General features: G+C 32.9%; 1 protein-coding gene across 1 annotated transcript; it reads left to right on the top strand.

Moving 5' to 3' along the window:
• Window positions 1-208: 208 nt before the first annotated feature.
• Window positions 209-24968, top strand: LOC114331680 (GILT-like protein 1). The gene is made up of 4 exons (XM_028281300.2): window positions 209-374; window positions 10087-10224; window positions 10962-11138; window positions 24576-24968. The coding sequence occupies exons 1-4, from the start codon at window positions 315-317 to the stop codon at window positions 24837-24839; spliced, it is 639 nt and encodes a 212-aa protein (XP_028137101.2). The 5' UTR covers window positions 209-314; the 3' UTR covers window positions 24840-24968.
• Window positions 24969-26947: the final 1979 nt, after the last annotated feature.

Genomic DNA, 26947 nt, shown 5'->3' with positions numbered 1-26947 from the left:
TTTTACAAATTTTTAAAGATAGTGAAAGGATCCGTATTTATGAAATACAGTTTGGACCACACGATAACGTTTTTATCTGTCGAATCTATCTGAAGCAGCTAAGAATTACAGAATTCATATTTCGTTTTTTTTTTGGCTCTCCAAACGTGTTGTCTCATGGTTTAATAAAAAGTCCCCATTGAGATTATCACACTGTCATTTAGATAAAATAAATGAGGCACTTCAATAACAACGATAAACCAATATTAATTACATTTTGGTATATTTAAAGTGTTGTTATAACTTTACTTCACAATTATAGATACAATCCAAACATGAAGGGAAAAGTCATCAATCTTCTAGTTTTGTTCTCGTGCTTTTGGTTATCGGAACAGGTAAGTACATTTAGAACAGTCAGGACACAATACATATAAGATGTTTTTATTGTCAACTCTTCTTCTTTTAGTAAATTTTGCATTTAACAAAGGTTTTTTTATTTCTTTCTGGAAGCCGTTCGTGCATGCACCCCGATCGCACTGCAGCCTTTTGGCTTATTATGCGTTCTTCCGTTTGTTCTCATGACACCTAATCCAATAAAGTAGTGCCCTTCTTCTTCTTCTTTACATAAAACAAGCTAAGTACGTACTGATGGGACATAAAGTATGTACAATGTACGTACTTTTCTGTACGAAGTACGTACTTAATACGTACATAAGACGTATATTTTCCAATTGATGGTACATACCTAGTACATACTGAAGGTACGTACCTAGTACGTATTGAAGGTATATACCTAGTACATATTATATATACATATTATGTATATACTATACACACTTATGATGATTTATGTAAATAAAGGTGAATATGTCTTTATTATTTAAAAAAAAATAAATTTAATTTTTATTCTGATTCCTTTTCCTTGAAAGTTTTTTTTGACTTTTATTGCCGCTTATATAAAGAAAGAATATCAAATTATAAAACTGGATACTTTTGATAATATAAAGAATATTTTATCACAACCATCATCAACTGAAGCATTAATTAACCCATGGAAATACACCCACATAAATAAATAATCAGTGGCGACGCGTGACTTTTTCTAAAGTGTTACCAAAACCGGATGTAGAAAGTCTTATTTAAAAAAATTATTTTGAACCTCCCAAATATAAGTTTCTGTTTATTTGCAAAAATGTTAATAATAACAGAATTGTATAAAGAGAATTTTGTCATTAATCCATTTAAAAAGCGTTTTTCAATGGAAATTAAAGGAAATTGGGACATTTCCAATCTTGCAATTGGGTATTCCTTTGGCAGGTTTTAATCCGCTTCATTGCTGAAAAACAGCTGTCAACGGATGTACTTGTAGCCAAAACTGTTAAAAATAGGTTTCCCAATTTATGATCTTCCTGAAATGCATTATCAAGTTATCGATATAATCTGGATTATTACAAAGACCTGTCAATTCTGTTATTAACTTTACTCTGTCAAATTTTTGTCCATATACCTTTACAAATTGATCTGGGAATTTTTTTTGTGTTATTTTTAAAATTGTCAAAATTATAATATATTGCCAAACACTCGAGATGCTTTACTTTAGAAAACCTATTTTTAAGTTAAATAATCATAGTGTCATCAATTTAAAAAAAATCGTCAACGACACTCATCCATGTTTCATTGCACACACTGTAATAGGTAAGTAACGATTGTAACCATTCCAAAAAGTGGTAACAAGTGTTCCATTATCCACAGTCCACAGCACCATAGCACAGTATAAAGAGGGACAGTAGAACCACTCTCCGAAAAGTTGGAAGTAAAATCTGTAGTCGCGCATGGCGACCGCGCAATGTTGGCAGTCGCTTTTGCCCCACTCTCGCATTGCTATTCGCATAGAAACGTACGGCTTTTAACAGGGAAAATCCGCATCCACCACTGGTGTATTACCAATTGCATACTGCCGGTATTACTTCCTGAGATCAAAGCGCCGACAGAGGAGTGATTTTACTGTGGAACCTCTATATACTGTGACTATAGCTCACCTACGCCTTCGCCTTTTAAAATGTTCACGAGCCGTTTCCGCCCGTCCGACCGATTTGGTTACCACAAACAAAAGTGGTAAAAAAATAACCTACAACCGAGTCGCATAAACTCGTCAATATTTTCGTGAGTCTAGTTGGCTTTTCACTGAATTACTATTAATTAACACTCATATTTATATTGTAAAAAAAAATAAAATGGAATTATTTCACAGCAGTCATAAAATATTTTTATTTGCAAGATTCTTAACTGTTACCAATGGTAACAGTGGTTACATAGACGCTTCGCCAGTGTAAATAATACTGCTAAATGTATGTCTGCCTTGTGTGTCTCCGAAAATCAATTAATTTTTGCAATTGCTCTAAATATTTAGAAATTTAGAAGTGGGTTGTTTTTTACAATAATTTAAAAAAATCTGTTTTAAGACTGATGTCCCTCTAGTACCCTTAGATGGTTTATTTTAAGCCCAAAAAATTATAGTTAAATGTATAGTACATATCTTCGTTACATAATGCATTGAATTACAGTCTTAAAAATCAAAACATCTTACCCTCTATAACTGCAGCAATGCTGAATTTGCAAAATGCCTGTCTAACTTCCTCCTTCCTCACCCACAAAATACATCTTTCAGTATGACTATATAAGTTAAAAAAACACTCACCTGAATAAGATAACAGGAAACCACACTATACCTATAAGCACCAACACCAAAAATAAGTAAAAAGAAATCTAAATAAAACTGCCTTGCAATAAATTATCACATCAAAACTGTATTCAGTAATATGTATTAATTTAATAATTAATAGGTACACAGCTATTATTAGAACAGGGATCAAATCGAAAATAAATCTCAAATACAAATACACAACCAGGAAGAAAGTAACAATACTATGATCCTAACCCAGAGAGGTGGAAAATTCCTAACCAAATAAATTAGGTTAGGTTAACCTAACCTAACATAATAAATATGCTTTAGCTCTTCTCATGGTACATACTTGAGACGTAGGGGAAGGGAGGGCAAGATGGAAGGCTTAACTTTATGATGTGTAAAAAAATAAAACAACGTAATACAAAACTTTCATTTTAATCATTCTTTAAAGAGACCTTATACAGTTACAAAAGTCAGCCATTAAATATTATTAATAATAAGTAGAATTTTTTTTATGAGTAATTAAAAAATAATGTCAAAAATTCCATCTTGCCCTTACCCTGAGGGCAGGATGGAAAGCTTGTTCGGGCAAGATGGAATGTAGAGGAAAGCACTACATTTTACAGTTTACACACATAAAACTGCCATCTTCTGTGTCGGTACACAATTCATGTGCCCAACCATTACATACAGGACATTGTACCCAGTCCTCTGTGGGTGGTTCAACATAACGTTCACCACATACAAAGAACACATCATTTTGTGAAGACTGTTCTAAATGTTGTACAATATTTTTAACTTTTTCTGTTTTTGTCCCTTTTCCTTTACCTTTTTTTTTATTCTCGCAGGTTCCTATTTCCTTGCTGATATTTTTGCCTAACTATTATCTTCCAACTTGCCCTAAGTTGCAATTTTCCATCTTGCCCATATGCCCCTTTCCAATAAAAATATCAATATTTTAAAAATGCTTTATTATTTCTCTTATTTAAATATCAATTCAGATAACCTGTACCTAGTAGATACTTTGTACTTCTTCTTCTTCCTTTTTTTTTGGGTTTCGATTTTTTTTTAATCATTTACCCAGTACATGTTATTGGTTATGCGCGTCTTTCTCAAGGCAATGCACAACCAGGTGTCCTGTCAACTTCAGATCTATTTTTTTTTGATCCTATGTGTTCCTTGTCCTTCTTCTTGTTTTTCTGTAGATAGAGGGGGAAAAGTGTTACAACATTTAAGGTTAACTTAAGACTTTTCTCGTTTGGGGGTAGCTTCCAAACATTTTCACATAGGTTTAGGGCTGGCTACCTTCGGTTAGGATTAAGGATTTTAAGGATACAAATATAATTTTTTGACATTTTAGGAGATTCCCTGTATTTTCTGAAGTATTTATTTATTGTTATTGTTATTATTATTATTTTTTGAAAATTCTATAGATCTACTTGAAAAAATTTGATAAATTTATTGATTATCTTAATAACTTTATTCGAGGGTTTATATAAAATGCTCTGTAAAGATATTGGACTGTCTATTCCAGCTTTTATTAGTTCTAGATACAAATCCATATCTTTATGTTTATTTATGGGGCACTCAAAGATGATGTGTACCAATGTTCCCATAGTACCGCATTCGCATATCGGTGTTTCCGTTTTGCCTATTTTGTGGAGATAACAAGGATACTTTGTATAAATGCATAATAATAATATTATACACCTTGTTTAAATAATTGGATCACAAAAATTCAATAATTGCGTAATATTTAACTGCAAAAATAAAAAGGAAGCGTGTACACTCATTAGCTGACCTGAACTGATTGAGCCGTCGTTTGTAAATGGAAGAGGTTCGCCTGCATCTGTGTGAGTGTGGATCCGGGCGCTTTATTGCGCAGTTCGGGTTTTATAGGTAATTTCCATCTTGCCCTATCCTTCCATCTTACCCTCCTTTCCCCTAATAGTACGTACTCTTCTGTACGTACTGGTATGTACCCCAGTGTACGTACTTAAAACGTACATTTTACATCATGTACGTACAGAACCAAAATTGTACGTACTCAAAACGTAAGTACTGTGCTGTTTGGGTATCTCCATCGAAGGTTGGAAATCATCATGGCCATGCGGACTCTGTTGACTGCCGCTCTAAATAGCTCTGCACTACTGCATTCGAACCATTCCCGTAAGTTCTTAAGCCCTTCTAGTGCCCTTCACTAGCCTGTAAAGGTCCATTTGGTTAGTGTCATATGCTTTCGGACTTGGTCTGCAATCTCCATATTTTATATTGTTTGTCTCTTGCGATCCAGTGCCTGTCAGTCGTACAATATATTATGTCTGACTCTCTCGGTCTCTCTATTGCATAGTCTGCAACTGAGATCTCCATTGTATAGTCTTATTATGTGTAGCTGTCATTTTACTGGAAAATTTGCAGTTAGAAAAACCATAGTGATTTTGTGCTGATTCCTGTTCATTTTCAAGCAGTTCTTTAACTGTTTTCGCGCATGTCTGAGATATAAATCTCCTCCCATGCCTTCGTGTGGGAATTTTTTTCCAGTATTCTTTGTGTTGTATTCGTATCCAGCCTCTTAACCGGTCTCTGATTGTGCTTTTGGGCACGCCCAGTGCCGGTTCTGGACCGAACTATTCGAACAATGACGAAAGTTCGTCAGCTTTCTTATTACCAGCGATCCTTTGATGTCCAGGTTTTATGAGTTTTGCCTCGTTATGCTCCGCCAGGGTGTCAAGTTCTTTGCGGCATTCCCATAAAAGCCTGGTGGTTATTCTTGGATTCTTCTGTTTATCCTTGCACAGTGCAGGATTTCATATACCTCGGTCTGAAATACAGAGGTATATTCTCCTAGTGGGATGAAACCGTATGTCCCTCATACTTCGGATGTCTACCAGGATCTGGAGTGTATTTCCACTTGGAAAGATATCTCCATTTTATATTTGGGGACTGAATGGTCTGTTATCTCCCATATCGGATCACCGCATATATCCTTGATGCTTCAGGGTCCTTTGCCCACTGCAAATTTACTTTGATTTCTCTGCAGTCTATGTAACCCCATGTTTGCCTCTAAGAAAGGTTTGCCAAAGTTTACTACGCCATATGATAGAATTAGATGCATACATGTTTTACAAACTTAATATGTTGTTGTATACTGGGTTATTGAATTCGAGTTGTAACTTCGCCATGAAATAAAAATTGTTCGTAATTTATCAACCAAAGTATCTTAAATTTTCAACATTTTCCAATCCATATATATCCAGTAGGTATATGTTTATGGTTACACGTTGATGTTTTCCTCAAAACTTTTTTTGTTTTAGATACGTTTATTCTTCTTTTTCTTCCATGCATTTCTGCGTAGGTGTCGGTGTCCACCGCACATTGTCTTGTTAGGTGAGAGATTAGGTAGTCAGGATTAAATTACTCAATTTTTAGCAGCATTGCGAAACATTTCATTACTGTGGATTCCTGTCCATTGGCGAATATTACGCAGCTATGGCATCTTTTTGGATCCTAGAAATCTCTCATCTTCTGTTTTTCCTTCGACTATTAGTTGCTTAAAAGTGTATCGTTTAATCGTTTCCCTCGTAATATGTGTCATAAGTATGCAGTCCTCTTACTTTTTACATAACCAAAAATTTCCCTATCCTGATAGCCCGCTTTTCTTAAGGGTGTAGACGCAAAATCTTGGTCCAATGCTATTTTTTATGAATCCTGAGAAAACTAATAAATATTTTTTTTGAAAAATCTAAAAATGAAATATTACAGTATTACCGAGGGTTGAAAGTCACTTAAGGCACGATTCCGACATCGACGGCAGGCGGCAGGCGGCAACTGCAGGGCGGCAGTTTCAGTTGTCGCCAGGACGACGTCATTGCTTTGCACTATTAATTTCAGGGGCGTAACAGAGGCCCCCGCAGCGTGAAGCTTGCGGGGGGCCCCAATCGCTTAGGGGCCCCATCTTGTTATCTGATATTACGTAAAAATCTGATATTGTTATATTATTTTACGTTGTGTGTGTGTTTAAAATTAAAAACGTAAATTTCTAAATAGACCTATTTGCCAAGTGAATCATCTCATAATATCTAGAAACTTAATCCCCTCCGGCCTACCGAAATTTTATGGTAACGACAATAAACTATAATGCTTTGTACGTGACTATTGAAAGATTTGAAAATTGCAATTTGCCGAATTTTACATTATGCAATACATACTTTTTTTAGGCAGTGCAGTATTGAAAAAATGAAGTTGTCCATCCGAATTAATAAAATTGTAGATATATTCGCTGATAGTAGATAGTGCATGAAGAAAGTTGTTCATGTCACAGAATAATACTAATGCAATCATTTAGTAATTTTTGTTCTATTTTATTCTATACCAATAAAGATGAAAAATATAAGTCGTCATAAACAATGCATGAATACACCAATAGCTCAGTAAATGACAGTTTTGGAGTGAAATTATCAGCATCACGACGGACGTCTTTGCTTGACAATTCGGATTTAGGTTCTAGTTACACTCCACTTCAAAGTTGGATTTATGCCGTTGGTTGCTTATACTTCGGGGGGTGACACCCCTCCTTGGGGTGAAAAGCATACGTATAAGTCCGGAAATGTATAAATTGACTAATTATAAGCAACTTTTGTTCTTCTATAGAGTTTCTTTATCTATGCTTATACTTTTCAAGTCATTTGCGAGTAAAAATGTTTATTTTTCAAAAAAAAAACGTTTTCAGACGGGTTTTTCGCAAATAACTCAAAAATAAGTATTTATCGAATTAAGTATTAGATGCCGAAAAAATATTTGTAGCAAAAATGTAGCTTATAAGATACAGAAAATGGTGTACCTACTTATTCATGAAGTCTATGGACACAGTAAAAGCACAGTTGAAGCTCATGAAAAATTATTCTTATTTGTCCAATTCCAAATCGAATATTTCAACCTGAAATAACCAAAAAATGAAGTATTTTTCGGGAAAAACTCTTAATAGAACTTTTTTTAAATGCTTCAAAAAAAGCTTTATTTTTATTTTTTATAAAAGCTTGTAGAACCAAAACTATATGAGTTATGCTCAAAATAAAGTTGGCTCCTTTTTTGGTAAAAAAAATCGTGAAAATCTACCTCTATTTCGCACCCCAAATATAATATTTATCATTAGCGCTTTACCATTTGCTTTAAATATTTATTGTTTATATGATCTGTAAGTTTGACCGGTTCGAAGTTTTTATTTTTGAAAAAATTTAATAAAAGTTTTTTTTATTTTGGAAAAATGCCTTTTTTTTAAATAACTTAAAAAGTATTAGTGATACGAAAAATCTCAAAGAGTAAAGAAATGTAGGTAGGTTTTGCTTTTATAAATATTTTGGCTTTATTTTGTTTTTCTGTAAGACAAAAATTGGTTAAGACATGGCTGTTTAAAATTTGCATATACTCGTGATTAGTGACTCGTTCAAGCCCTTCAACTAGAACCCTTTTAAAAGTAAGCACTTTGAACCGGTGAAACTTACTGGTCGTATAAAAAATTAGGTAATTTGTAAGGCGATAATGATTAGTTTTATTTGGGGTGTTAAATAGGGAGAGATTTTCACAATTTTTTACCAAAAAATGGGATTTACTGTATTTTAAGCGTAACTGGCTTAGTTTTGATGCTAGAAACTTTTGTAAAAAATAAAGTTTGTTTTAAACACTTCAAACACTAAAAAAGTTCTAATGAGTTTCCCCGAACAGTATTGCATTGTTTAGTTATTTCACGTTGAAATATTCGATTTGGAATTTGACGAATAAGAAAAACTTTTCTTGAGCTACAAGTTATCTTTTACTGAGTCGATAGACCTCATTTTTGTTTCATTTTTTTTATAAGCTAGATACATGTTTGCTAACAATATTGTTTTCGATCGAATACTTACTCTTTGAACTATTTGCGAAAAATCGCCTAAAAACGTGGTTTTTTTGTTGAACAATAAACATTTTTACTCATAAATTACTCGAAAAGTCTTGAGTTGACCACTTCGGTGGTGACACTGAAAATTACACGGTATCGCCATATTTTACGTTGATTTACTGGGCTGTAACACATATATATTTAAATACCTAGGATGTTGGATAAACGAGACACTAAATTCGGATGAAGAAATTAAAACTCGTATAGAAATTGCAAGAGGAGCATTTATGAAACTTAGATCTATTCTGAGCAACTCTCAGCTGAATTTACAACTAAGAATCAAATTCCTAAAATGTTATGTGTATCCTGTATTACTATATGGATGTGAAACCTGGATCATGAAGGTTAACATGATGAACAAATTAGAAGCCTTTGAGATGTGGTCGTATCGTAGAATGCTCAGAATATCTTGGGTTCAACGCATTTCAAACAGTCTTAAACAGAGTAGGTCAAGGCGAAGATGACTTAATGAAGATGATAAAAAAGAGAAAACTTGAAAATCTGGGGCATATAATGAGAGGTAGCAGATACAAGATGCTGCAGTTAATACTCAATGGAAAGATCGACGGAAAAAGAGGAATTGGTCGAAAGAAATATTCATGGCTCCGAAACCTTCGTCACTGGACTGGCTTATCAGCAGATCAATTGTTACATGCCGCACAAGATCAAAAACGATATCGGCAAATTGTTATGGAAGCTACCCACGCCTAAAAATTTGGGCACGGTACTTAAAGAAGAAGAAGAACACATATAGGTATTTGTTACACATGTCGCATTTAGTAATTTTTTAAAGGGGGCCCCATTTCCAATTCTGCGGGGGGGGGGCGACGGAGTTTGGCAACTGACGTTCTGCCGGACACCAGTTGCTAATAATTATACAAATTAATAGTGCAAAGTAATGACGTCGTCATGGTGACAACTCTAACTGCCGCTTGCAGTTGCCGTCGATGTCGGAATCGTGCCTTTAGAATAAACAAAACGTTTCTTTTGAATGAAATATTTGAAATTAAAAATCACACTAAATTTTCTCGTTTTCTTTTCATCCCTGTAACTTATTAAAATAAACATTATAGGAATTTTTAGAAACTTTCAGCTCTCGGTAATAGTGTAATCTTTCATACTGCGTTTAAATATTTAAAAAATGCCTATTAGTTTTCTCAGGATTCGAAAAAAATGAATGCATTTAAATAGTATTGGACCAATATTTTGCGCGTATCTCCTTAACACTTTCTCATTAGTGACTGTCCTTCCTTGATATTCTCAGGATTCGGCACAGACACCAAATTTCAATAACTTCAAGTTTATGTAGGAATATAGAGTAAATATAATTGAAGCAAAGAATACCAAGGAGTAAGAAGAGTAAAAGGACGAAGAAAGAATATGTAAGCGGAATATTTAAAGGTTATTAAACAGTGAATTTTTTATTATAATGTAAATTTTTTTCAACTTTAAGATTTGAGTATTGATTTACTTTTTTTGTTTCTAGGCACAAGTGAAAGTTTCAATTTATTATGAGACACTTTGCCCAGATAGCATTGCTTTTATTAAGGACCAATTCCATCCTACCTATAAGGATCTCAAAGATTACATCGATGTAGAATTTGTGCCATATGGTCATGCCTCAGTAAGTATTTTATCTTATTATTAAAGTATTCTTTTTTAAATTAATTAGATCAAAACATTGACGAACATTGGTAATATGACGGCTCACGTTACCCGTGTACGCTCCAATGGTGAATACTAAATCCTTAATTATATGTCAGGAATATATGTTTGAAGCAATAAATAAATCATCAGTATATAAGAAAAGTTTTAACACCCTCTATATCGGAAACTGACGTAAACGAAACATTTGCGGACATACGTTTGTAAAGCAAACTGTTATTTTTTTCTATGAAGAATTACCCCTTAAAGTTTACCATACTTATTTAAAAACATCTTGCATTGATAAAAAACATGGCTAGTTGTTAAAGTACCTAACTTTTTTATTATCCAACATAAGCGAATGAATAAAAAAGTAGAATGGTGAGAAAACATGACGCTAGTCGGGTATGTTACAACTGCTAGAATATTCCACAAGGTGATGCGCACTTTGAGAAAAAAAACACAGTTGGATTCGTACACCCGGTATATAATGAAAATTGGCATGTTTAGCAACAATTGTTAAAGAATAAGGCTATAATATTACAGCTACATTGTTAAAGAATAAGGCTATAACATATTAAAAAAATCACTTAAATCGGAAAACAAGTTTAGTAAATTCGAGACATCAAATATGACCCATTTGCAAGGTGAACGGTTAATTTTGACCCAGAGTGTATTAAGATTTTCTCTTTTACCTTCATACTTAATCATTTTTAGGAAACAAATATAACTGGACAATGGGCATTTACTTGCCAACATGGCCCTGCTGAATGTTTCGGAAACGCTTTCCACTCCTGTGTACTTGCTCTAAATTCCGACAAAAGCAAAACAGAAAACTTTGTCTACTGTTCTATGAGCGCAGAGGATCCAGCTAGTCTTCAAATTATCGAACAGGTAAACAGATTTAATCCAATTTTAATAAATTTAGGTAAAGAGAAATAAATAATTAAATGACTTACGCACAATCAATTTATTCTACCACGGACGATCGGTTTCGCATACTATGTATAATTTACTATGCATCGTCAAGTGTCCGGTACAGCAAAATTAAATGATGGCAATACAAAAAATATTTTTAAATGTATGGTCCGTACATTATACCATTAAACGCCATTATCTAAGTCAGAGACCTAATTGACATTGTTGCTCAATTGGAAAAGATTCCTGAATTCATTTTAAATCACATAATTATTGCGGAAGTGCAACAAGACAAATTAATATTCAATGTAAATAAAAACATTAGAAATAGATAACAAGAATTATAGTCTGGGCTGATTATCGGAGAATAGGCCATTTTTGGGAAAAGTTATTTACCAGCAATTGTATTGCTGGAATCGAACCTTATGATGGTATATATTAATAATATAGGTATGCAAAGTCCGCAGATAGTGTGCTACTTTTTTTATAAACAAAATGGCGCCCGAAAATCGTGTTTTTTTCAATTTTTGCTCTATAACTCCAAAGATTTTAATTTTACACCAAAAACACTCAAATAAAAATTCACCGCAATTAAATTCTGCATAGAGACGTGTTTTTCCCGATTCATTTTGACGAAAACTTTCCCCGGAAAAAGCGGGTTTTTCCAACAAAATCTTTAAATTTCAACTAAAATTTTAGATAAGTAATTGTTAAGCAGTAATTAAATAGCTTGGTAATATAAAAGCCCTTTTCTATAGATTATAATTCCAGAAGCCGATGGAAATTGAATGAACAGTTTAGCAACAATTGAATTGTTAATTAAACATTTACGGTCGCTATAATACCCACAATAATTATGATACGTAAGAATAACTATGATTTTTGTGTAAAAAGACACTGTACCTATCCAATGTACTTTACAGAATTGAAATTGAACTATTTAAGCAGCCTCAGGAATATTTTAAAATTATAAACAATTTTTTGGCTTATAAACAAATAAAATATCTCGTGAAATATCCATTTAAAATAAATCATGAAAACGGTACTAGAAAAAAAGCGGCAGGACGCTTCTTCTAAAAGAAAAAACGTTTAATTGTGATGAGTAGTTCCTGAGATACAACCGGTCAAAGTTGACCGGAATTTACGACAAAGATATAAACAATAAGATCATAATTTTCAAACCATCACCTTTTTATTTTTGTCCTCTTCCTGCACACCAATTTTTTTATCCTTAAAATACTCACAACATATATTATTATAATAAAAACTATCGATAATACGTGTGAAAATTGCCAAAAATAGCAAAATTCCAATCAAAAATTAGGTTGGAGAAAATGTAACACTCAAAGTTCAAAATCGGTATACGTTAAAAAAATGCATTCTCTCGGCTTCCCATGGAGCAATTTCCTTCATTTTTTGTTCCCAAGTAACTCGAGTAGAGCCATCGAACTAACGCATTATCAAGTGTCAAACTTGCTTTTGTTTTGTTATAATAAATTAATTTATTTATTATAACACAAAATTCTAATTTGTTTAAATAAAAATTGTTTAAATAATTATCCAGCTTTCAAATGAGAATATTTATGTTTTTAGCGTTGAAAGGTACACTTGTAGTAAGTTTATCTAAAAAAAGCCTACAACTGGAAAAAAAAAGTAGTTTTCTGTTCTTATAAATAAATTAATCTATTATAACAAAACAAAAGCAAGTTTGACATTTAATAATGCGTTATTTCGATGGATCTACTCGAGTTATTAGAGAACAAAAAAAGAATGAACGAAATTGGTCCATGGGAAGCCGAGAAAATGCATTTTTTAACGTATACCGATTTTGAACTTTGAGGGTTACATTTTCTCCAACCTAATTTTTGATTGGAATTTTGCTATTTTTGGCAATTTTCACACGTATTATCGATAGTTTTTATTATAATAATATATGTTATAACTATTTTAAAGATATGAAAATTGGTGTGGAGAAAGAGGACAAAAATAAAAAGGTGATGGTTTGAAAATTATGATCCTATTGTTTATATCTTTGCCGTAAATTCCGGTCAACTTTGACCGGTTGTATCTAAGGAACCACTCGTAATAATTAAACATTTTTTCTTTTAAAAGAAGCATCCTGCCGCTGATTTTCGAATGCCGTTTTCATATTTTAATTTAGTTTAATATTTCCCGAGATATTATATTTGTTTTTAAGCCAAAAAATTGTTTATAATTTTAAAATATTCCTGAGGCCGCTTAAATATTCCAATTTTAATTCTGTAAAGTACATTAGATAGGTATAGTGCAAGGTTCATAAATAGACAGGTTGCATGGTAACTTTCCACCAATCAGCGTCGAGAATCTAATGGCGGGAGTGACGTCACCCAGAATGCTGCATTCAAATTCATTCACTTCACTCATTGAAATGAACTCGGAAAGTAGGAATGTATTGAAAATGTGTATATTTTAAAAAAATACGTTTGGATTTTTAATGACTATTTATTTCATATATTCTTTAAAAAATGTGGTAGATACCTGTAGAGTTACAAAAATCATAGAATATAATTGCAATTAAATATATGCATTAGAATAGCATTACTACTTAATTAAAGCAGAAGGAGATTCTTTCTTGTGTATATATGGGACTAAATCATTCAAATATCCTAGGTAATACTTAAGGTGGATCTGAGCTATTACCTCCGATTTCGTTGAACCTCCATCGATTTGTACGAAAATTGGTGAGTGGTTAGAGAATATCTTAAACAACAAACTTGGTTCAAACTTGCGCTTTTACCTTGGGGGTGGATGCCACCCCTTCTTGGGGATGAAAATATTTTTTTATAATAACCCCATAATTCGATAGAGGGACAAATTCTAAGCAAAATTTGTTATACAAAGTTATTAAAATAAATCAAAACTTTTTGAGTTATTGATGATCAAAGATTTTAATTTTTCGTGAGAAAAATGCATTTTTTTAACCGATTTTTCATAAATAACTCAAAAACTATAAGCTTTTATAAAAAAAATTATTATTACCAAAATTGAAGCCAATAAAAAACAAAATAAACTCCTTACTATAAAAACCTTTTACTGTTAACTAGAAGAAGTGAGTTATAGGTAATTGAATGTATATTTTTTTCGGCGAGTACCCAAGTATAAGTATTCAAGCTTAAATAACGGGAAAATTACGCATTTTATAACATAAACATATGAAACACTTGTCAAAGTACTTAAAATTATCTATCAAACGAGCCCCCGAAGAAGTTGATAGCATTAAAATTTATGCTCCAAAAATTTTTCTAAACTTATTTTTTTTTTAATATTTCAATAAATGTTATTGTTTTTTTTTAATGACTCCGTTAATTTTTACAATATCAGGTTCTCTTAAAAACCATTGAAACATAATTCTAAGTGCTATTAAACCACGTTAAATTTAGTCTTTTAGACCCCTTACTTTTTTAAAAATAAAAGGTTAAATGGCTTCGGTTACATGGCTCTCGCAGCAAAATTTAAGATTTAAACGTTTATATCTCGGTTATTTTTTACCCTACAGAAATAGTAAAAGAGGTAAAATATTTTACACAGAAAAACCTAAAATTTTGAGTATTTTTGGAGTTATTATCAAAAAAAATAAAAATTATTAAAATATTAAATTTCTGAATTTTTTTAAATTATAAATTTTTTTCAAAATTATGCGTTTTAAACCCGTCAAAATTCTTAAACTTTTTACTTATGCTAATTAGTATGGTATAGTTAGACCCAAACCCAGACATCCAAAGTGAAAGTTATCCTCCAACACCAAATTGTTCTATATGGTCCACATAATGTTCAGAAAAAAGTCACACCATTTTGAGCGTCGGATTTGGGGGGAAGAGGGGGGAGAAATCTGCAAATTCATAGTTTTTTACGTTTTTCGTCAATATTTCTAAAACTAAGCGGTTTAGCATGAACATCCCTCTATACAAAATTGTTCTACATTAAATTTGAAATAAAAAAGGCCCTATGCATAATCTTTCTAAAATGAATGGTTCCAAAGTTATGGAGGTACTATAGTATAATTGGTCCAAAAAAAGGCCTAACCCAAACATCCAAAGTAAAAGTTTTCCTTCAACACCAAATTGTTCTATATGGTCCATATATTGTTCAGTAAAAAGTTACAGCATTTTGAGCGTCCGGTTTGGGGGGGAGATGGGGGAGAAGTCGGTAAATTAGTATTTTTTTTATGTTTTTCGTCAATATTATTAAAACTATGCTTTAGCGTAAGGAATGTTCTATAGAAACATGTTCTACATAAAATTTAAAACAAAATAGGTTGTATACATAATTGTTATAAAATCAACGGTTCCAGAGTTACGGAGGGTGAAAAGTGGAGGTTTTCGATACTTTTTATATTTACCGATTTCTCCCCCTCTCCCCCCCCAAACCCGACGCTCAAAACGGTGTGACTTTATTCTGAACATTATGTGGATCATATAGAACAATTTGGTGTTGAAGGATAACTTTCACTTTGGATGTCTGGGTTTTTGGTATAGTTATATCATAAATATTGCCCAAAAAATATAAAAAGTATCGAAAACCTCGACATTTCACCCTCCGTAACTCTGGAACCGTTGATTTTGTAACAATTATGTATACAACATTTTTTGTTTTAAATTTCATGTAGAACATTTTTGTATATAACATTGTTTACGCTAAAGCATAGTTTTAGAAATATTGACGAAAAACTTAAAAAAACGACTAATTTACCGGCTTCTCTCCCATCTCCCTCCCAAACCGGACGCTCAAAATGGTGTAACTTTTTACTGAACAGTATGTGGACCATATAGAACATTTTGGTGTTGAAGGAAAACTTTTACTTTGTATGTTTGGGTTAGGCCTTTTTTTGGACCAGTTATACTATACTATCTCCGTAACTTTGGAACCATTCATTTTAGAAAGATTATGCATAGGGCCTTTTTTATTTCAAATTTAATGTAGAACAATTTTGTATAGAAGGTTGTTCATGATAAACCGCATAGTTTTAGAAATATTGGCGAAAAACTTAAAAAACTACGAATTTACCAATTTCTCCCCCCTCTCCCCCCCCCCCCAAACCCGACGCTCAAAATGGTGTGACTTTTTTCTGGACATTGTGTGGACCATATAGAACAATTTGGTGTTGAAGGATAACTTTCACTTTGGATGTCTGGGTTATGCCATCTTTTGGAGCAACTATACTATACTAAATGTAAAGAAACTGTTGTAAGGATTACTATAAATTTTAATTTTTGTGGAAATGGCGTATGTTTAATTTTTCACTTTTTCCTAAAAAATTCGAGAGGGTTCTCTTATTTTCATCGCAAGTTGCTTAATTTTGATGCTATTAAATGTTTCTGGAGCTCATTTCATAGGTATTCCAAAGTACTTTGACAAGTGTTTAGCAGGTATATTTTATAAACTTCATCGTTGTCCCATTATTTAGGCTTGAATACTTAGATTTGAGTACTAGTCGAAAAAAATATATATTCAAATAACCCTAACTCACTTTCGATTAACATTGGTTTAGTTCTTTATTAAGTAAGGAGTGTATTCAATTTTTTATTATCTTTAATTTTGGTAATAGTAACTTTTTTGTAAAAGCTTATAGTTTTTGAGTTATACGTGAAAAACCGCTTTAAAAGATGCATTTTTTTACGAAAAAATAAAATCTTTTATCTTTAATAACTCAAAAAGTATTGATTTATGTTAATAACTTTGTATAACAACTTTTCCTTAGAATTTGTCCCTCTATCGATTTATGGTATTATTTTTAATAAAATAATTTTCACCCACGAGAAGCGGTGACATCCGCCCCCAGGGTAAAAGCGCAAGTTGACATCAGGTTACCTTTGTTCCTTGAGATAACCTCTAACTCAGTGTGGTCCAACCTTTTAGACGTTGCGCGCCGTATTAAATTTGAAATTATTATGAAGGGCCAGAGAACTCGACTCGTTCAAAAAAAGTTTATTTTAAAAAATAATATACAAAGGAAATATTGTTTACAAGTATTTTATTATGGTTTACAATTTACATGTTATGTTTAAAATTTAACATAAAATAAAAAACAATGGGATATTTGAGGCAAGGGTTTATCCTCTAACTTTTGCAAATCTATATCTATGCTAGTCGTAGTGAGTCTAATACACGCTTCCAGAGAATCGTTTTCCATGCGATTACGTGTTTTAGATTTAATATGCTTCAAAGCAGAAAATGTACTTTCACATACAGGGTGGTGAATCGTCAAACGGGCCATAGGAAACTCAATGGGAAATTCTAAACTGTTGAATTCCTGCTTCCCTAAATATTTTACATCAAAAGTCATGGGAAACTATTTGTAGAGGACTGAAATCTGTATCGAACACAAATGTTAAAATTGTCCTACGAATTAAACGTACTCCAAAATTTTGCAAAAATATAATACATTTTTCAGGCTACCCCTAAAAGTCAGGCCAAACGTATTGCAAGAATATATTATGACATAATGTTGCGTTTGGGCATATTGACGTTTCTGATATTTGACAATTATTTGAATTGCCAAAATATTATTTATTTTGTGATTTATTGTTTAAAAAATAAAGTTGATTCAAAAATGTACTCAGTTGAGGAGAAATTAGAAATAATAAAACTGCTATATTTAGGCAATAGTGCGCGAACTGTCAGATCTTTATTTAGTGTAAAATATCCCGATAGACCAATTCCAAGTCATTCAACAATTCAAAGGATTTTACAAAATTTTGAAAATACTGGAACCCTGATTTCTAAGTGTACCTGTATAAACAATTTTGCTGAGGTACCAAGAAATTTAGAAAATCAAAATGAAATAAATGTACAGTAGGAAAAATTAAAGAATACCCATGAACAAACACATAAAACACGCTGTATTTTTCTGTCACCGTGTCACACAAAAAATTGGCCAGCGCAACTACATGTAATAATTATTGTTACATGTACCTGCACTGGACAATTTTCTTTGTGACACGGTGACAGGAAAATACAGCGTGTTTTATGTGTTCGTTCATGGGTATTATTTCATTTTTCCGACTGTATTAACAGCGGTAGTAGAAAATCCTAAAATAAGTTATCGGACTATTGCAGACCAGTTTAATATTCATAATTCCACGGCATTAAAAATTTTTAAAAAGAATAAATTCCGTTCTTATAAATTTCAACGTCATCAAGAACTAAGACAAGGAGATGCTGAGAGACGAGGGGAATTTTGTTTTGAACTTTTAGAGAAGGCTAATGCAGACAGACAATTTTTAAAAAACATTTTGTTTAGTGATGAATGTACATTTACATTGAATAATGAACCAAATGTTCAAAATTATAGGGTTTGGTCGACAAGAAAGCCTGAAAACATTATTGAAAGCCATACCCAATACCGTCGAAAAATAAATGTCTGGTTGGGAATATTTAGACACAATATTATTGGGCCATTTTTCTACGAGGAAAATTTAAATTCAGAAAAGTTCTTAGACTTGCTACAAGAAAAGATTTTACCGAGACTTGCAGAAGTAGCTCCAGATGAAGAAGAAATTTGGTTTCAAATGGATGGATGCCCTGCGCACAATAACCGTGAGGTTAAAGAATTCCTTAAAAACAGCTTTAATAATTGTTTGATTGGACCTAATTGTAACATTAAGTGGCCTCCGAGATCGGGAGATCTAGCTCCAAACGATTATTTTATCTGGGGCTATCTAAAATCAAAAATTTATTCTGATCAAAAATTTACCGATATTGAAGCATTAAAAATTAGAATTATTGAAGAGTGTGCAAAAATAACGCCACGCGTTCTAGCTAATGTTAGACGAGAATTTTACGATAGATTGGGATACTGTTTAGTACAAAATGGCGGATTGTTTGAACATTTATTATAGTTTTATGTTTAGAAATTATCATAATTTATTTTTATTCGTTCCTTAAATAATAAAAATGTATAGTTACAATTTAGGAATAAGGATCACAGTAAAATTATATTGAAATTCTTTGAATTGTTGTTTAACCTGGAATTGAATTGGAGTGTATCATTATGTTAAATAAAATCTGGCAGTGCTCGCACTATTGCCTGAATTAAACATTGCGATTTTTCGTCAACTGAGTAGGTACATTTCATTAACTTTACTTTATAAACAATAGAATTTATTATCTAAAAAATGTAATTATCTAAACAATACAATTTACTGTTTACAAAGTAATATTTATTGTTTACTATTATAGTGTAGTAGTAGTATTTTTAATAAAATTTATTGTTTATAAATATTTAATCATAAAATAAAAATATTGACAATTCAAATTGTCACACATCTTACATCAATATCATCAAACGCAACACATCATAAACATTCATGCACTACGTGTGGCCTGACTTTTAGGGGTGGCCTGAAAAATGTATTATATTTTTGCAAAATTTTGGAGTACATTTAGTTCCTAGAACAATTTTAACACGTGTTTTCGATACAGATTTCAGTTCCCTACAAATAGTTTCCCATGACTTTTGATGTAAAATACTTAGGGAAGCAGGAATTCAACAGTTTAGAATTTTACATTGAGTTTCCTATGGCCCGTTTTCCGATTCACCACCCGGTATAGGTAGGTACACGGTATACGTACTACCAAACATTGAATATAGTTTCAACACAAAGTTACCAAGCTTAGGAAAACGATCCTTGGAGACTAACTTCCAAAAGGTACTAATGTCTTCATTTTTCTTTGCTTGAAAAAACGAATCGGACTGTAGTTCGCACAGCTCTAATTGGTATTCTGCTGATTGGTTGTGGATGTTGACTCCCATTGGATTGTTAAAAAGCTCAAGATCGGGTTTTAGTGCATCAAATTCCGAAAACTCTAAACATACTTCATATGATGCTACTAAGCTTGATGATTGAACAGCTGTCGGCTTTGTAAATAGAGATTTTTGTTTATTCAATTTAGCTCGATTTTGTTTTGTGCTGGGTTTCATAATGCATACTAATATTGTATTCTTTTGATACCGCGAGTACTTGACAAAAAATAATGCACTGAGGTTTGCCTTTTAATTCGATAAAGAAAAATTGATTTTCCCATTTTCCTTGGAACGTACGATTATTTTCGAAAATTTTGCGTTTTTTGGTACATACTACTCATTCTGAATTTAACATTCAATTTATTCGCCACTGTTAATTCAACACGACACGTGCAGCTGATTGAAACTAACTGCCCGCTCATCGGGAGTGGGTGTTCAAGGTTAATTACTTCCTTATGCTTCCACTACACATCGGCAGATGCGTCTGCGGATGTATGAATATCACGTCGTCAGACGCATCTGCAACACATCATATACTTGTCGGTTTTTTCAGCACAGATCAAAGGATTTCAGTGCCACAGACTGAACGACCTTCAGCTGTGTGGTAAGCCTGTTATGATACATCCGCGGACGCGTCTGCCGATGTGTAGAGGAGGCATTAAGATTACGGAAAGTTAGACAGGGTTGGAACAGGTAAAAGTTATCTATGGCAATATTTTTGAAATGTATTTGCGGGGGCCGAAGTTTAACGAGCCTCGGGCAACATGCGGCTCGCGTGACTGAGGTTGGACCACACTGCTCTAACTACTCACCAATTTTCATGAAAATCGATAAAGGTTCAACGAAATCGAAGGTGAAAACCTTCAGTGACTGCACTATAACAGAAATCTTTCACTATGATTTCTACGCGTATACAGGGTGTAACGAAAATACAGGTCATAAATTTAATCACATATTCTGGGACCAAAAATAGTTTGATTGAACCTAACTTACCTTAGTACAAATGTGTATATAAAAAAAGTTACAACCCTTTGAAGTTACAAAATGAAAATCGATTTTTTCCAATATATCGAAAACTATTAAATATTTTTTATTGAAAATGGACATATAGCATTCTTATGACAGTAGCATCTTAAGAAAAAATTATAGTGAAATTTGGACACCCTATAAAAATTTTATGGGGGTTTAGTTCCTTTAAGCCCCCCCAAACTTTGGTGTACGTTCCAATTAAATTATTATTGTAGTACCAATACTTCAACAAAATATTTTTAAAACTTTTTTGGCTCTTTGTACTTTTTCGAAAAGTCAGTTTTTATCGAGATATTTTGAATATTTGTCAAATCCACCACATATTTGTATATGGTTAAGTACGATTATGGAGACTTGGTAATAATATGAAAATTTATAGGTCTGGATCCCGCGTATGAAAAAAAAGTTGATTAATATCAAGCTGAAAATTTGTTAATAGCTTAAGGGAGTCTAGCCGGATAAACTTTGATATATGGGAACACTGCAGCAGCGGCAGTTTTAATTGTGGAACAGGTTAAAAATTTGGAACGGTCAGACCACGAAAACGGCACATTTATTTTGTCCGACAGAATAGACTTAAACTCTCCGAACAGAGATTAAACTCTCATGCAAAAATCAGACTGCTATTTATCACCTGTCATAATTTCTGTCACTTGACATATTCTACATGTTCCACTCATTAAAACGCCCATTTGGTGATAAATAGCAGTCTGATTTTTGCATGAGAGTTTAATCTCTGTTCGGAGAGTTTAAGTCTGTTCTGTCGGACAAAATACATTTGCCGTTTTCGTTGTCTGACCGTTCCAAATTTTTAACCTGTTCCACAATTAAAACTTCCCATGTTCCAGTGTTCCCATATATCAAAGTTTGTCCGACTAGACAACCTTAAGCTATTAACAAATTTTCAGCTTGCTATTAATCAACTTTTTTCTCATACACGGGATCCAGACCTATTATGTATACTACATTCGCTCTCGCGAGATTTTTTTTGACACTGACGTTAGTAATTTCTTTTTTGAAAAATTCAGTTGTCAGAAGTGACTGGAAATTACTACAAAACCAACGCACCTACTCATATCCAATATTATTAATAGTAAACATACATAAAAATAACATAAACCTTACGCCAATCAATATTTATTTATTTAAACCATTATAATGTATTGATAGCAAATTAGAAAATTATTTATTGTACAAAATAAAAATATTTTGTAGAAATAAACTTCACAAAATTTTATGAGATTAGTAGACACTCCCACTATTTCTAATAATTCTTCTTTTTTTAATGAAAGATTAAGTTGATTTGAGTTGATTTTAGCAGTTAATAGTGTGTGGTAGGAATTTTTGTGTTGTACGTTTCCTATTCCGAATGTCTATATGATTTACATTTTTAGGTATATTTTGAACCGTATTAAAAAAGAAGTCATATCTCGATAAAAGTTGCCTTCTCGAAAAAATATAAAGAGGCAAAAAAGTTTTAAAAACATTTTGTTTAACTAATGGTATCGCAGTAATAGTTTAATTGGAGCGTACACAAATATTTGGGGGGTTTAAAGGAACAAAACCCCCATAAAATTTTTATGTAAACATATTAAAAAAGAAGCCGCAACTCGATAAAAACTGCCTTATCGAAAAAATACTAAGAGCCAAAAAAGTTTTAAAAATATTGAATTTAACTAATGGTACCACAATAATAATTTAATTGGAACGTACAGAAAAGTTTGGGGGGGTTTAAGGGAAAAAAACCCCCATAAAATTTTTATGGGGAGTACAAATTTCACTATAATTTTTCTTTAAGATGCTCCTGTCATAAGAATGCCACATATCCATTTTTAATAAAAAATCTCTAATAGTTTTCGATATATTCGAAAAAATCCATTTTCATTTTGTAACTTCAAAGGGCTATAACTTTTTTTGTGTGCATATTTGTACTAAGGTAAGTTAGGTTCATTCGAACTATTTTTGGTCCCAAAATATGTGATTTAATTTAGGACCTGTATTTTTGTTACACCCTGTTATTTTGTATAATAGATACAATATGTCTATACTAAAATCACAATAAAGATGCACTAGAAATAAACAAACCAAGACACGTTGAAAGTTACGAGGAGCACTTGCAAATAATGATTATATTGGGGGAGGAAAGTATGCTAAATTTGCAGTTACTCGAGCTCTTTGGGGACCTATTGGGTTGTGAAGATTGGGTCCTAAAACCAAAAAAGTTAAGTACAGTTTTCCTTTTAAGTGGGGATTTTCCATATTTTTTAATTTAATTTTTCATTACCAACAATCGTTAATAATTCGAAAAAATGTCCCCAATAAAAATTACTTATTTTTACGTAAGGAATCCAAATCTGCAATAAAAAATGGGGTACCTATTTAATAATTTTAAATTTTAAAGTAACCCCTCACTTCACCTCCATGGGGGGTCGTGTTTGGTGTCATTGGATATATTTTTCAAAAATATTGAATACGTGTGGGTATTGAATACACCCCTCTCCATGGGGATCGTGTTTAGTATTATTCGAGAAATTTTAAAAAATGTTTACCACGTATTTTTTAGTTTTTTGATCTGACGTTTATTTCTCGAAATATTGGGTTTTTCTTGTGAAACTTTGTGTATAAAATTGGCTCAGCTCAAACTTCGATCGCCGATAGTGAAACATCAAATTAAAGATGAAACTTTATTTATGAACGGCACTCAAACCCGGGAGCTTTAAAAATTTACTAATCGACGGAGTCTTACTTCCTTACTTGTATGAATGATAAACTGATAATCATGATGAGACTACATGTTATCTCTTTGAATTGATTCGAATGAATGATTTTTAATCTACCTACGCTTTTCTCGGTGGCAGAATGTTTCTGGGTCAACCCCACGCGACAAATATAATAACAAAATATTGAAGAACAAATAAATTATATTAAGTCATCAATATTAATGTGCCATAGCCGAAATTATTGTTGGGGTACCCATTACCTTATCTTAATCTGACGATTTTGAGTTTTTCTAAAGATAGATCTTTTTCGGACCCCCCTGAACGAACTCCCCTCTATTAAGATCCAATATATACTAGGGGTACATTTACAGGGTACAAGGTTTCTCCCCATGTCATAATCTGACGCGCTCGAGTAACTGCAAAAATCCCCGCTTGGGCTCCCCTACCATTACAATGTATAAACTTTGTAAATCATTATTTTGGATTTACAATGTATATACATTTTAAATCATGATTTGGGAGTGCTCCTTGTAGCATTCAACGTATCTTGGTTTGTTTATTTCTAGCGCATCTGTGATTTTAGTATAGTGGCTGTAATACCATTGTACCTACTCGGCTAAGCGATTCTAAAAAGGAACACATCTATGACTTAAATATTGTGATGTGTTGGCATCATGTGATGTCACTTGTTATGACGCGGATGACGTGCAACGGTATTTATAATGTACGGACCATATATGGAACTATACTTGATGCATTCTAGATTATAGTATGCGAAACCGGTGGTCCGTGGCAGAAATTGATGATTAGTAAGTCATTTTATTTATTTATAGACAACATAGTCAACATTTTAATAAATTTCTTTAAACACCACTTTTTTAGTGCCTTAACAAAGCCGGTCTGGACTGGAAAACAATTAAAAATTGTTACTTTAGTAATGAATACGTTAAATATCTTATACAAAATGGAGAAAAGACTAGAGCAGCTGAAGATACTTCTTTCATTCCAACCATAGTGCTAAACGACAAATTCAGTCAGCAAAATCAGGACGACGCTATTAGTGACTTCAGAAAATTGATCTGCAAGACCTTGAACAATGGGCCAAACGAATGTAAAGAAGACCACATAAACGTAATTTTAACTTAAAATATAATATAAAGTAATAAAAATACTCTTTAATTTCTTTAAAATTCTAGACCTTTGTAAAAGAAACTTAACTGCTAGAGAAAACAGAAATAACGAAAAATAAAGATTAGATTTTGTTCTGAAATTATATTTTTGCAGAACTTTTAATTCTTTTACTATTTTTTTTAAATTAACCACAATTCCCATCCAGTAGCGTACGCTCCGAAATATTAATGTAAAATTATCGATAATTTCACGACCATCATACATAAAAAATTAACAAACAAGGTTGAATTTCGAGCAAATCAAGCAGGTGTTAGACCATAATCCTCCTGCATAAACCACATTAATACTGTGAGGGTAATAATGGAACAATCGGTTGAATGGAACACACCCCTGTACATGGTTTTTGATGATTTCGAACGTGGTTTTGACAACCTATCTTCTTCTTCTTCTTCTTCTTGACTGGCTTTACAACTCGGGGTGAGTCTTCGCCGCATCCACTATGGCCCTCCATCGTCTGCGATCTTGCGCTTCGATTTGCCATTGTTGTACCCCAATCCTAGATAGATCGGTTTCAACATCATCCTTCCATCTTTTTCTGGGACGGCCCACTGATCTTCTACCGTCTGGTCTCTCGAAGAACACTGTCTTTAGCACTCTGTCTTCCTCTGATCTTACTACATGACCTGCCCCTCTTATCCGATTAGCTTTTATGTCTGACGATGTTTTCAGTACCATATAGAGTCACCAATTCAGCATTGCGGCGCCTTCTCCACTCTCCTGTCAACTCATCTCTTTGAGGACCAAATATCATTCTGAGGACTTTCCTTTCAAATATCAGCAATTTATTTATTTCTCGCTGATGTAGAGTCCATGTTTCACTCCCATATGTAACAACTGGGCGAATAATTGACATGTACAGTCTTAATTTAGATTGTATTTTCAGCAGCTTAGATCTTAATAATGATGATAGGGAGTATAATGCTCTCTTTCCCGCAGCTATTCTTGCTGATACCTCTTTTTTTATGTGATTGTCCTCTGTGATTACTGCTCCCAGATATTTAAACTGTTTTACTACTTCAAAGTTGTGGTCATTAATAGTTACGTTCTGCCTAACTCTTGGTCTTGGATTTTTGGTCACCAGCATATATTTCGTATTCTCTTCATTTATTCGAAGGCCCAGGTTACCTGTTTCCTCCTCGAGCTGTGAAAACACCTCTCTTACGTCTCTTGTAGAATGAGCGACTGCATCTAGATCATCGGCAAAGGCCAACAATAGTTTTGATCCTCGATTTGCGAATCCCCCTGTTAGTTCAGACGATATTTTACTTATTGCGTATTCTAAAGCCAAATTGAATAGCAATGGTGATAAAGGGTCTCCTTGTCTAAGCCCTGATGTTATACTAAATGGCATCGATGTTCTGTTTCCTATCTTTACCTGTGCATATAAGTCTGCCACGCACATTTGAGTGAGATGCACTAATTTTCTTGGTATTCCCATTTCTAGCATTGCTAGCCATAGTCTGTTTCTTTTTATCGAGTCATATGCTTGCTGGAAATCTACGAAGATTTTGTGTACATCTCGGTTGAATTCCCAGTTTTTTTCTAATATTTGTCGGATGGTAAATATTTGATCTATTGTTGACCTTCCACTTCGAAAGCCGCATTGGTAGTCGCCTAGAATATCTTCCGAATACGGAGTGAGTCTCTTTAGTAAGATAATTGATAGAATCTTATACGCTGTACTAATAAGCGATATGCCTCTGTTGTTTCGGAATTGCTCTTTATTTCCCTTCTTATGTATGGGTATTATAACGCTTCCATTCCATTCTCTAGGCATTTTCTGCTGTTGCCATACTCTGAGAATAATATCATACAATTTTTGATGTAAAACGTTTCCTCCTTTTTTTATCAATTCTCCATTTATACCATCATTTTCTGGTGCTTTGTGATCTTTAAGAGATGCTATTGCATTCTTTACTTCTTGGAGTGTTGGTGGTGGTATTTCCACATCTGCAGAATGAAATGTAGTCTCTGATTCCTCCATCTCACTTTCAATATTTAGTAAATTCCAAAAGTATTCCTTCCATCGCTCTACGATTTGACAACCTATCTCATATCGAAAA

The sequence above is a fragment of the Diabrotica virgifera genome, chromosome 2 (genome assembly GCF_917563875.1).
Source record: "Diabrotica virgifera virgifera chromosome 2, PGI_DIABVI_V3a".
NCBI classification, from domain to species: Eukaryota; Metazoa; Arthropoda; class Insecta; order Coleoptera; family Chrysomelidae; genus Diabrotica; species Diabrotica virgifera.
Note: the sequence above shows the minus strand (reverse complement) of the source record. Positions and strands in the feature narration are given on the sequence as shown.

Excerpts from the sequence above, each read along its gene's own strand:
- LOC114331680 (XM_028281300.2), top strand. The coding sequence starts at position 315 with ATGAAGGGAAAAGTCATCAATCTTCTAGTTTTGTTCTCGTGCTTTTGG. Across the intron at positions 375-10,086 it reads GCTTTTGGTTATCGGAACAG|GCACAAGTGAAAGTTTCAAT; the intron begins GTAAGTACATTT and ends TTTTGTTTCTAG. Across the intron at positions 11,139-24,575 it reads GTCTTCAAATTATCGAACAG|TGCCTTAACAAAGCCGGTCT; the intron begins GTAAACAGATTT and ends CCACTTTTTTAG.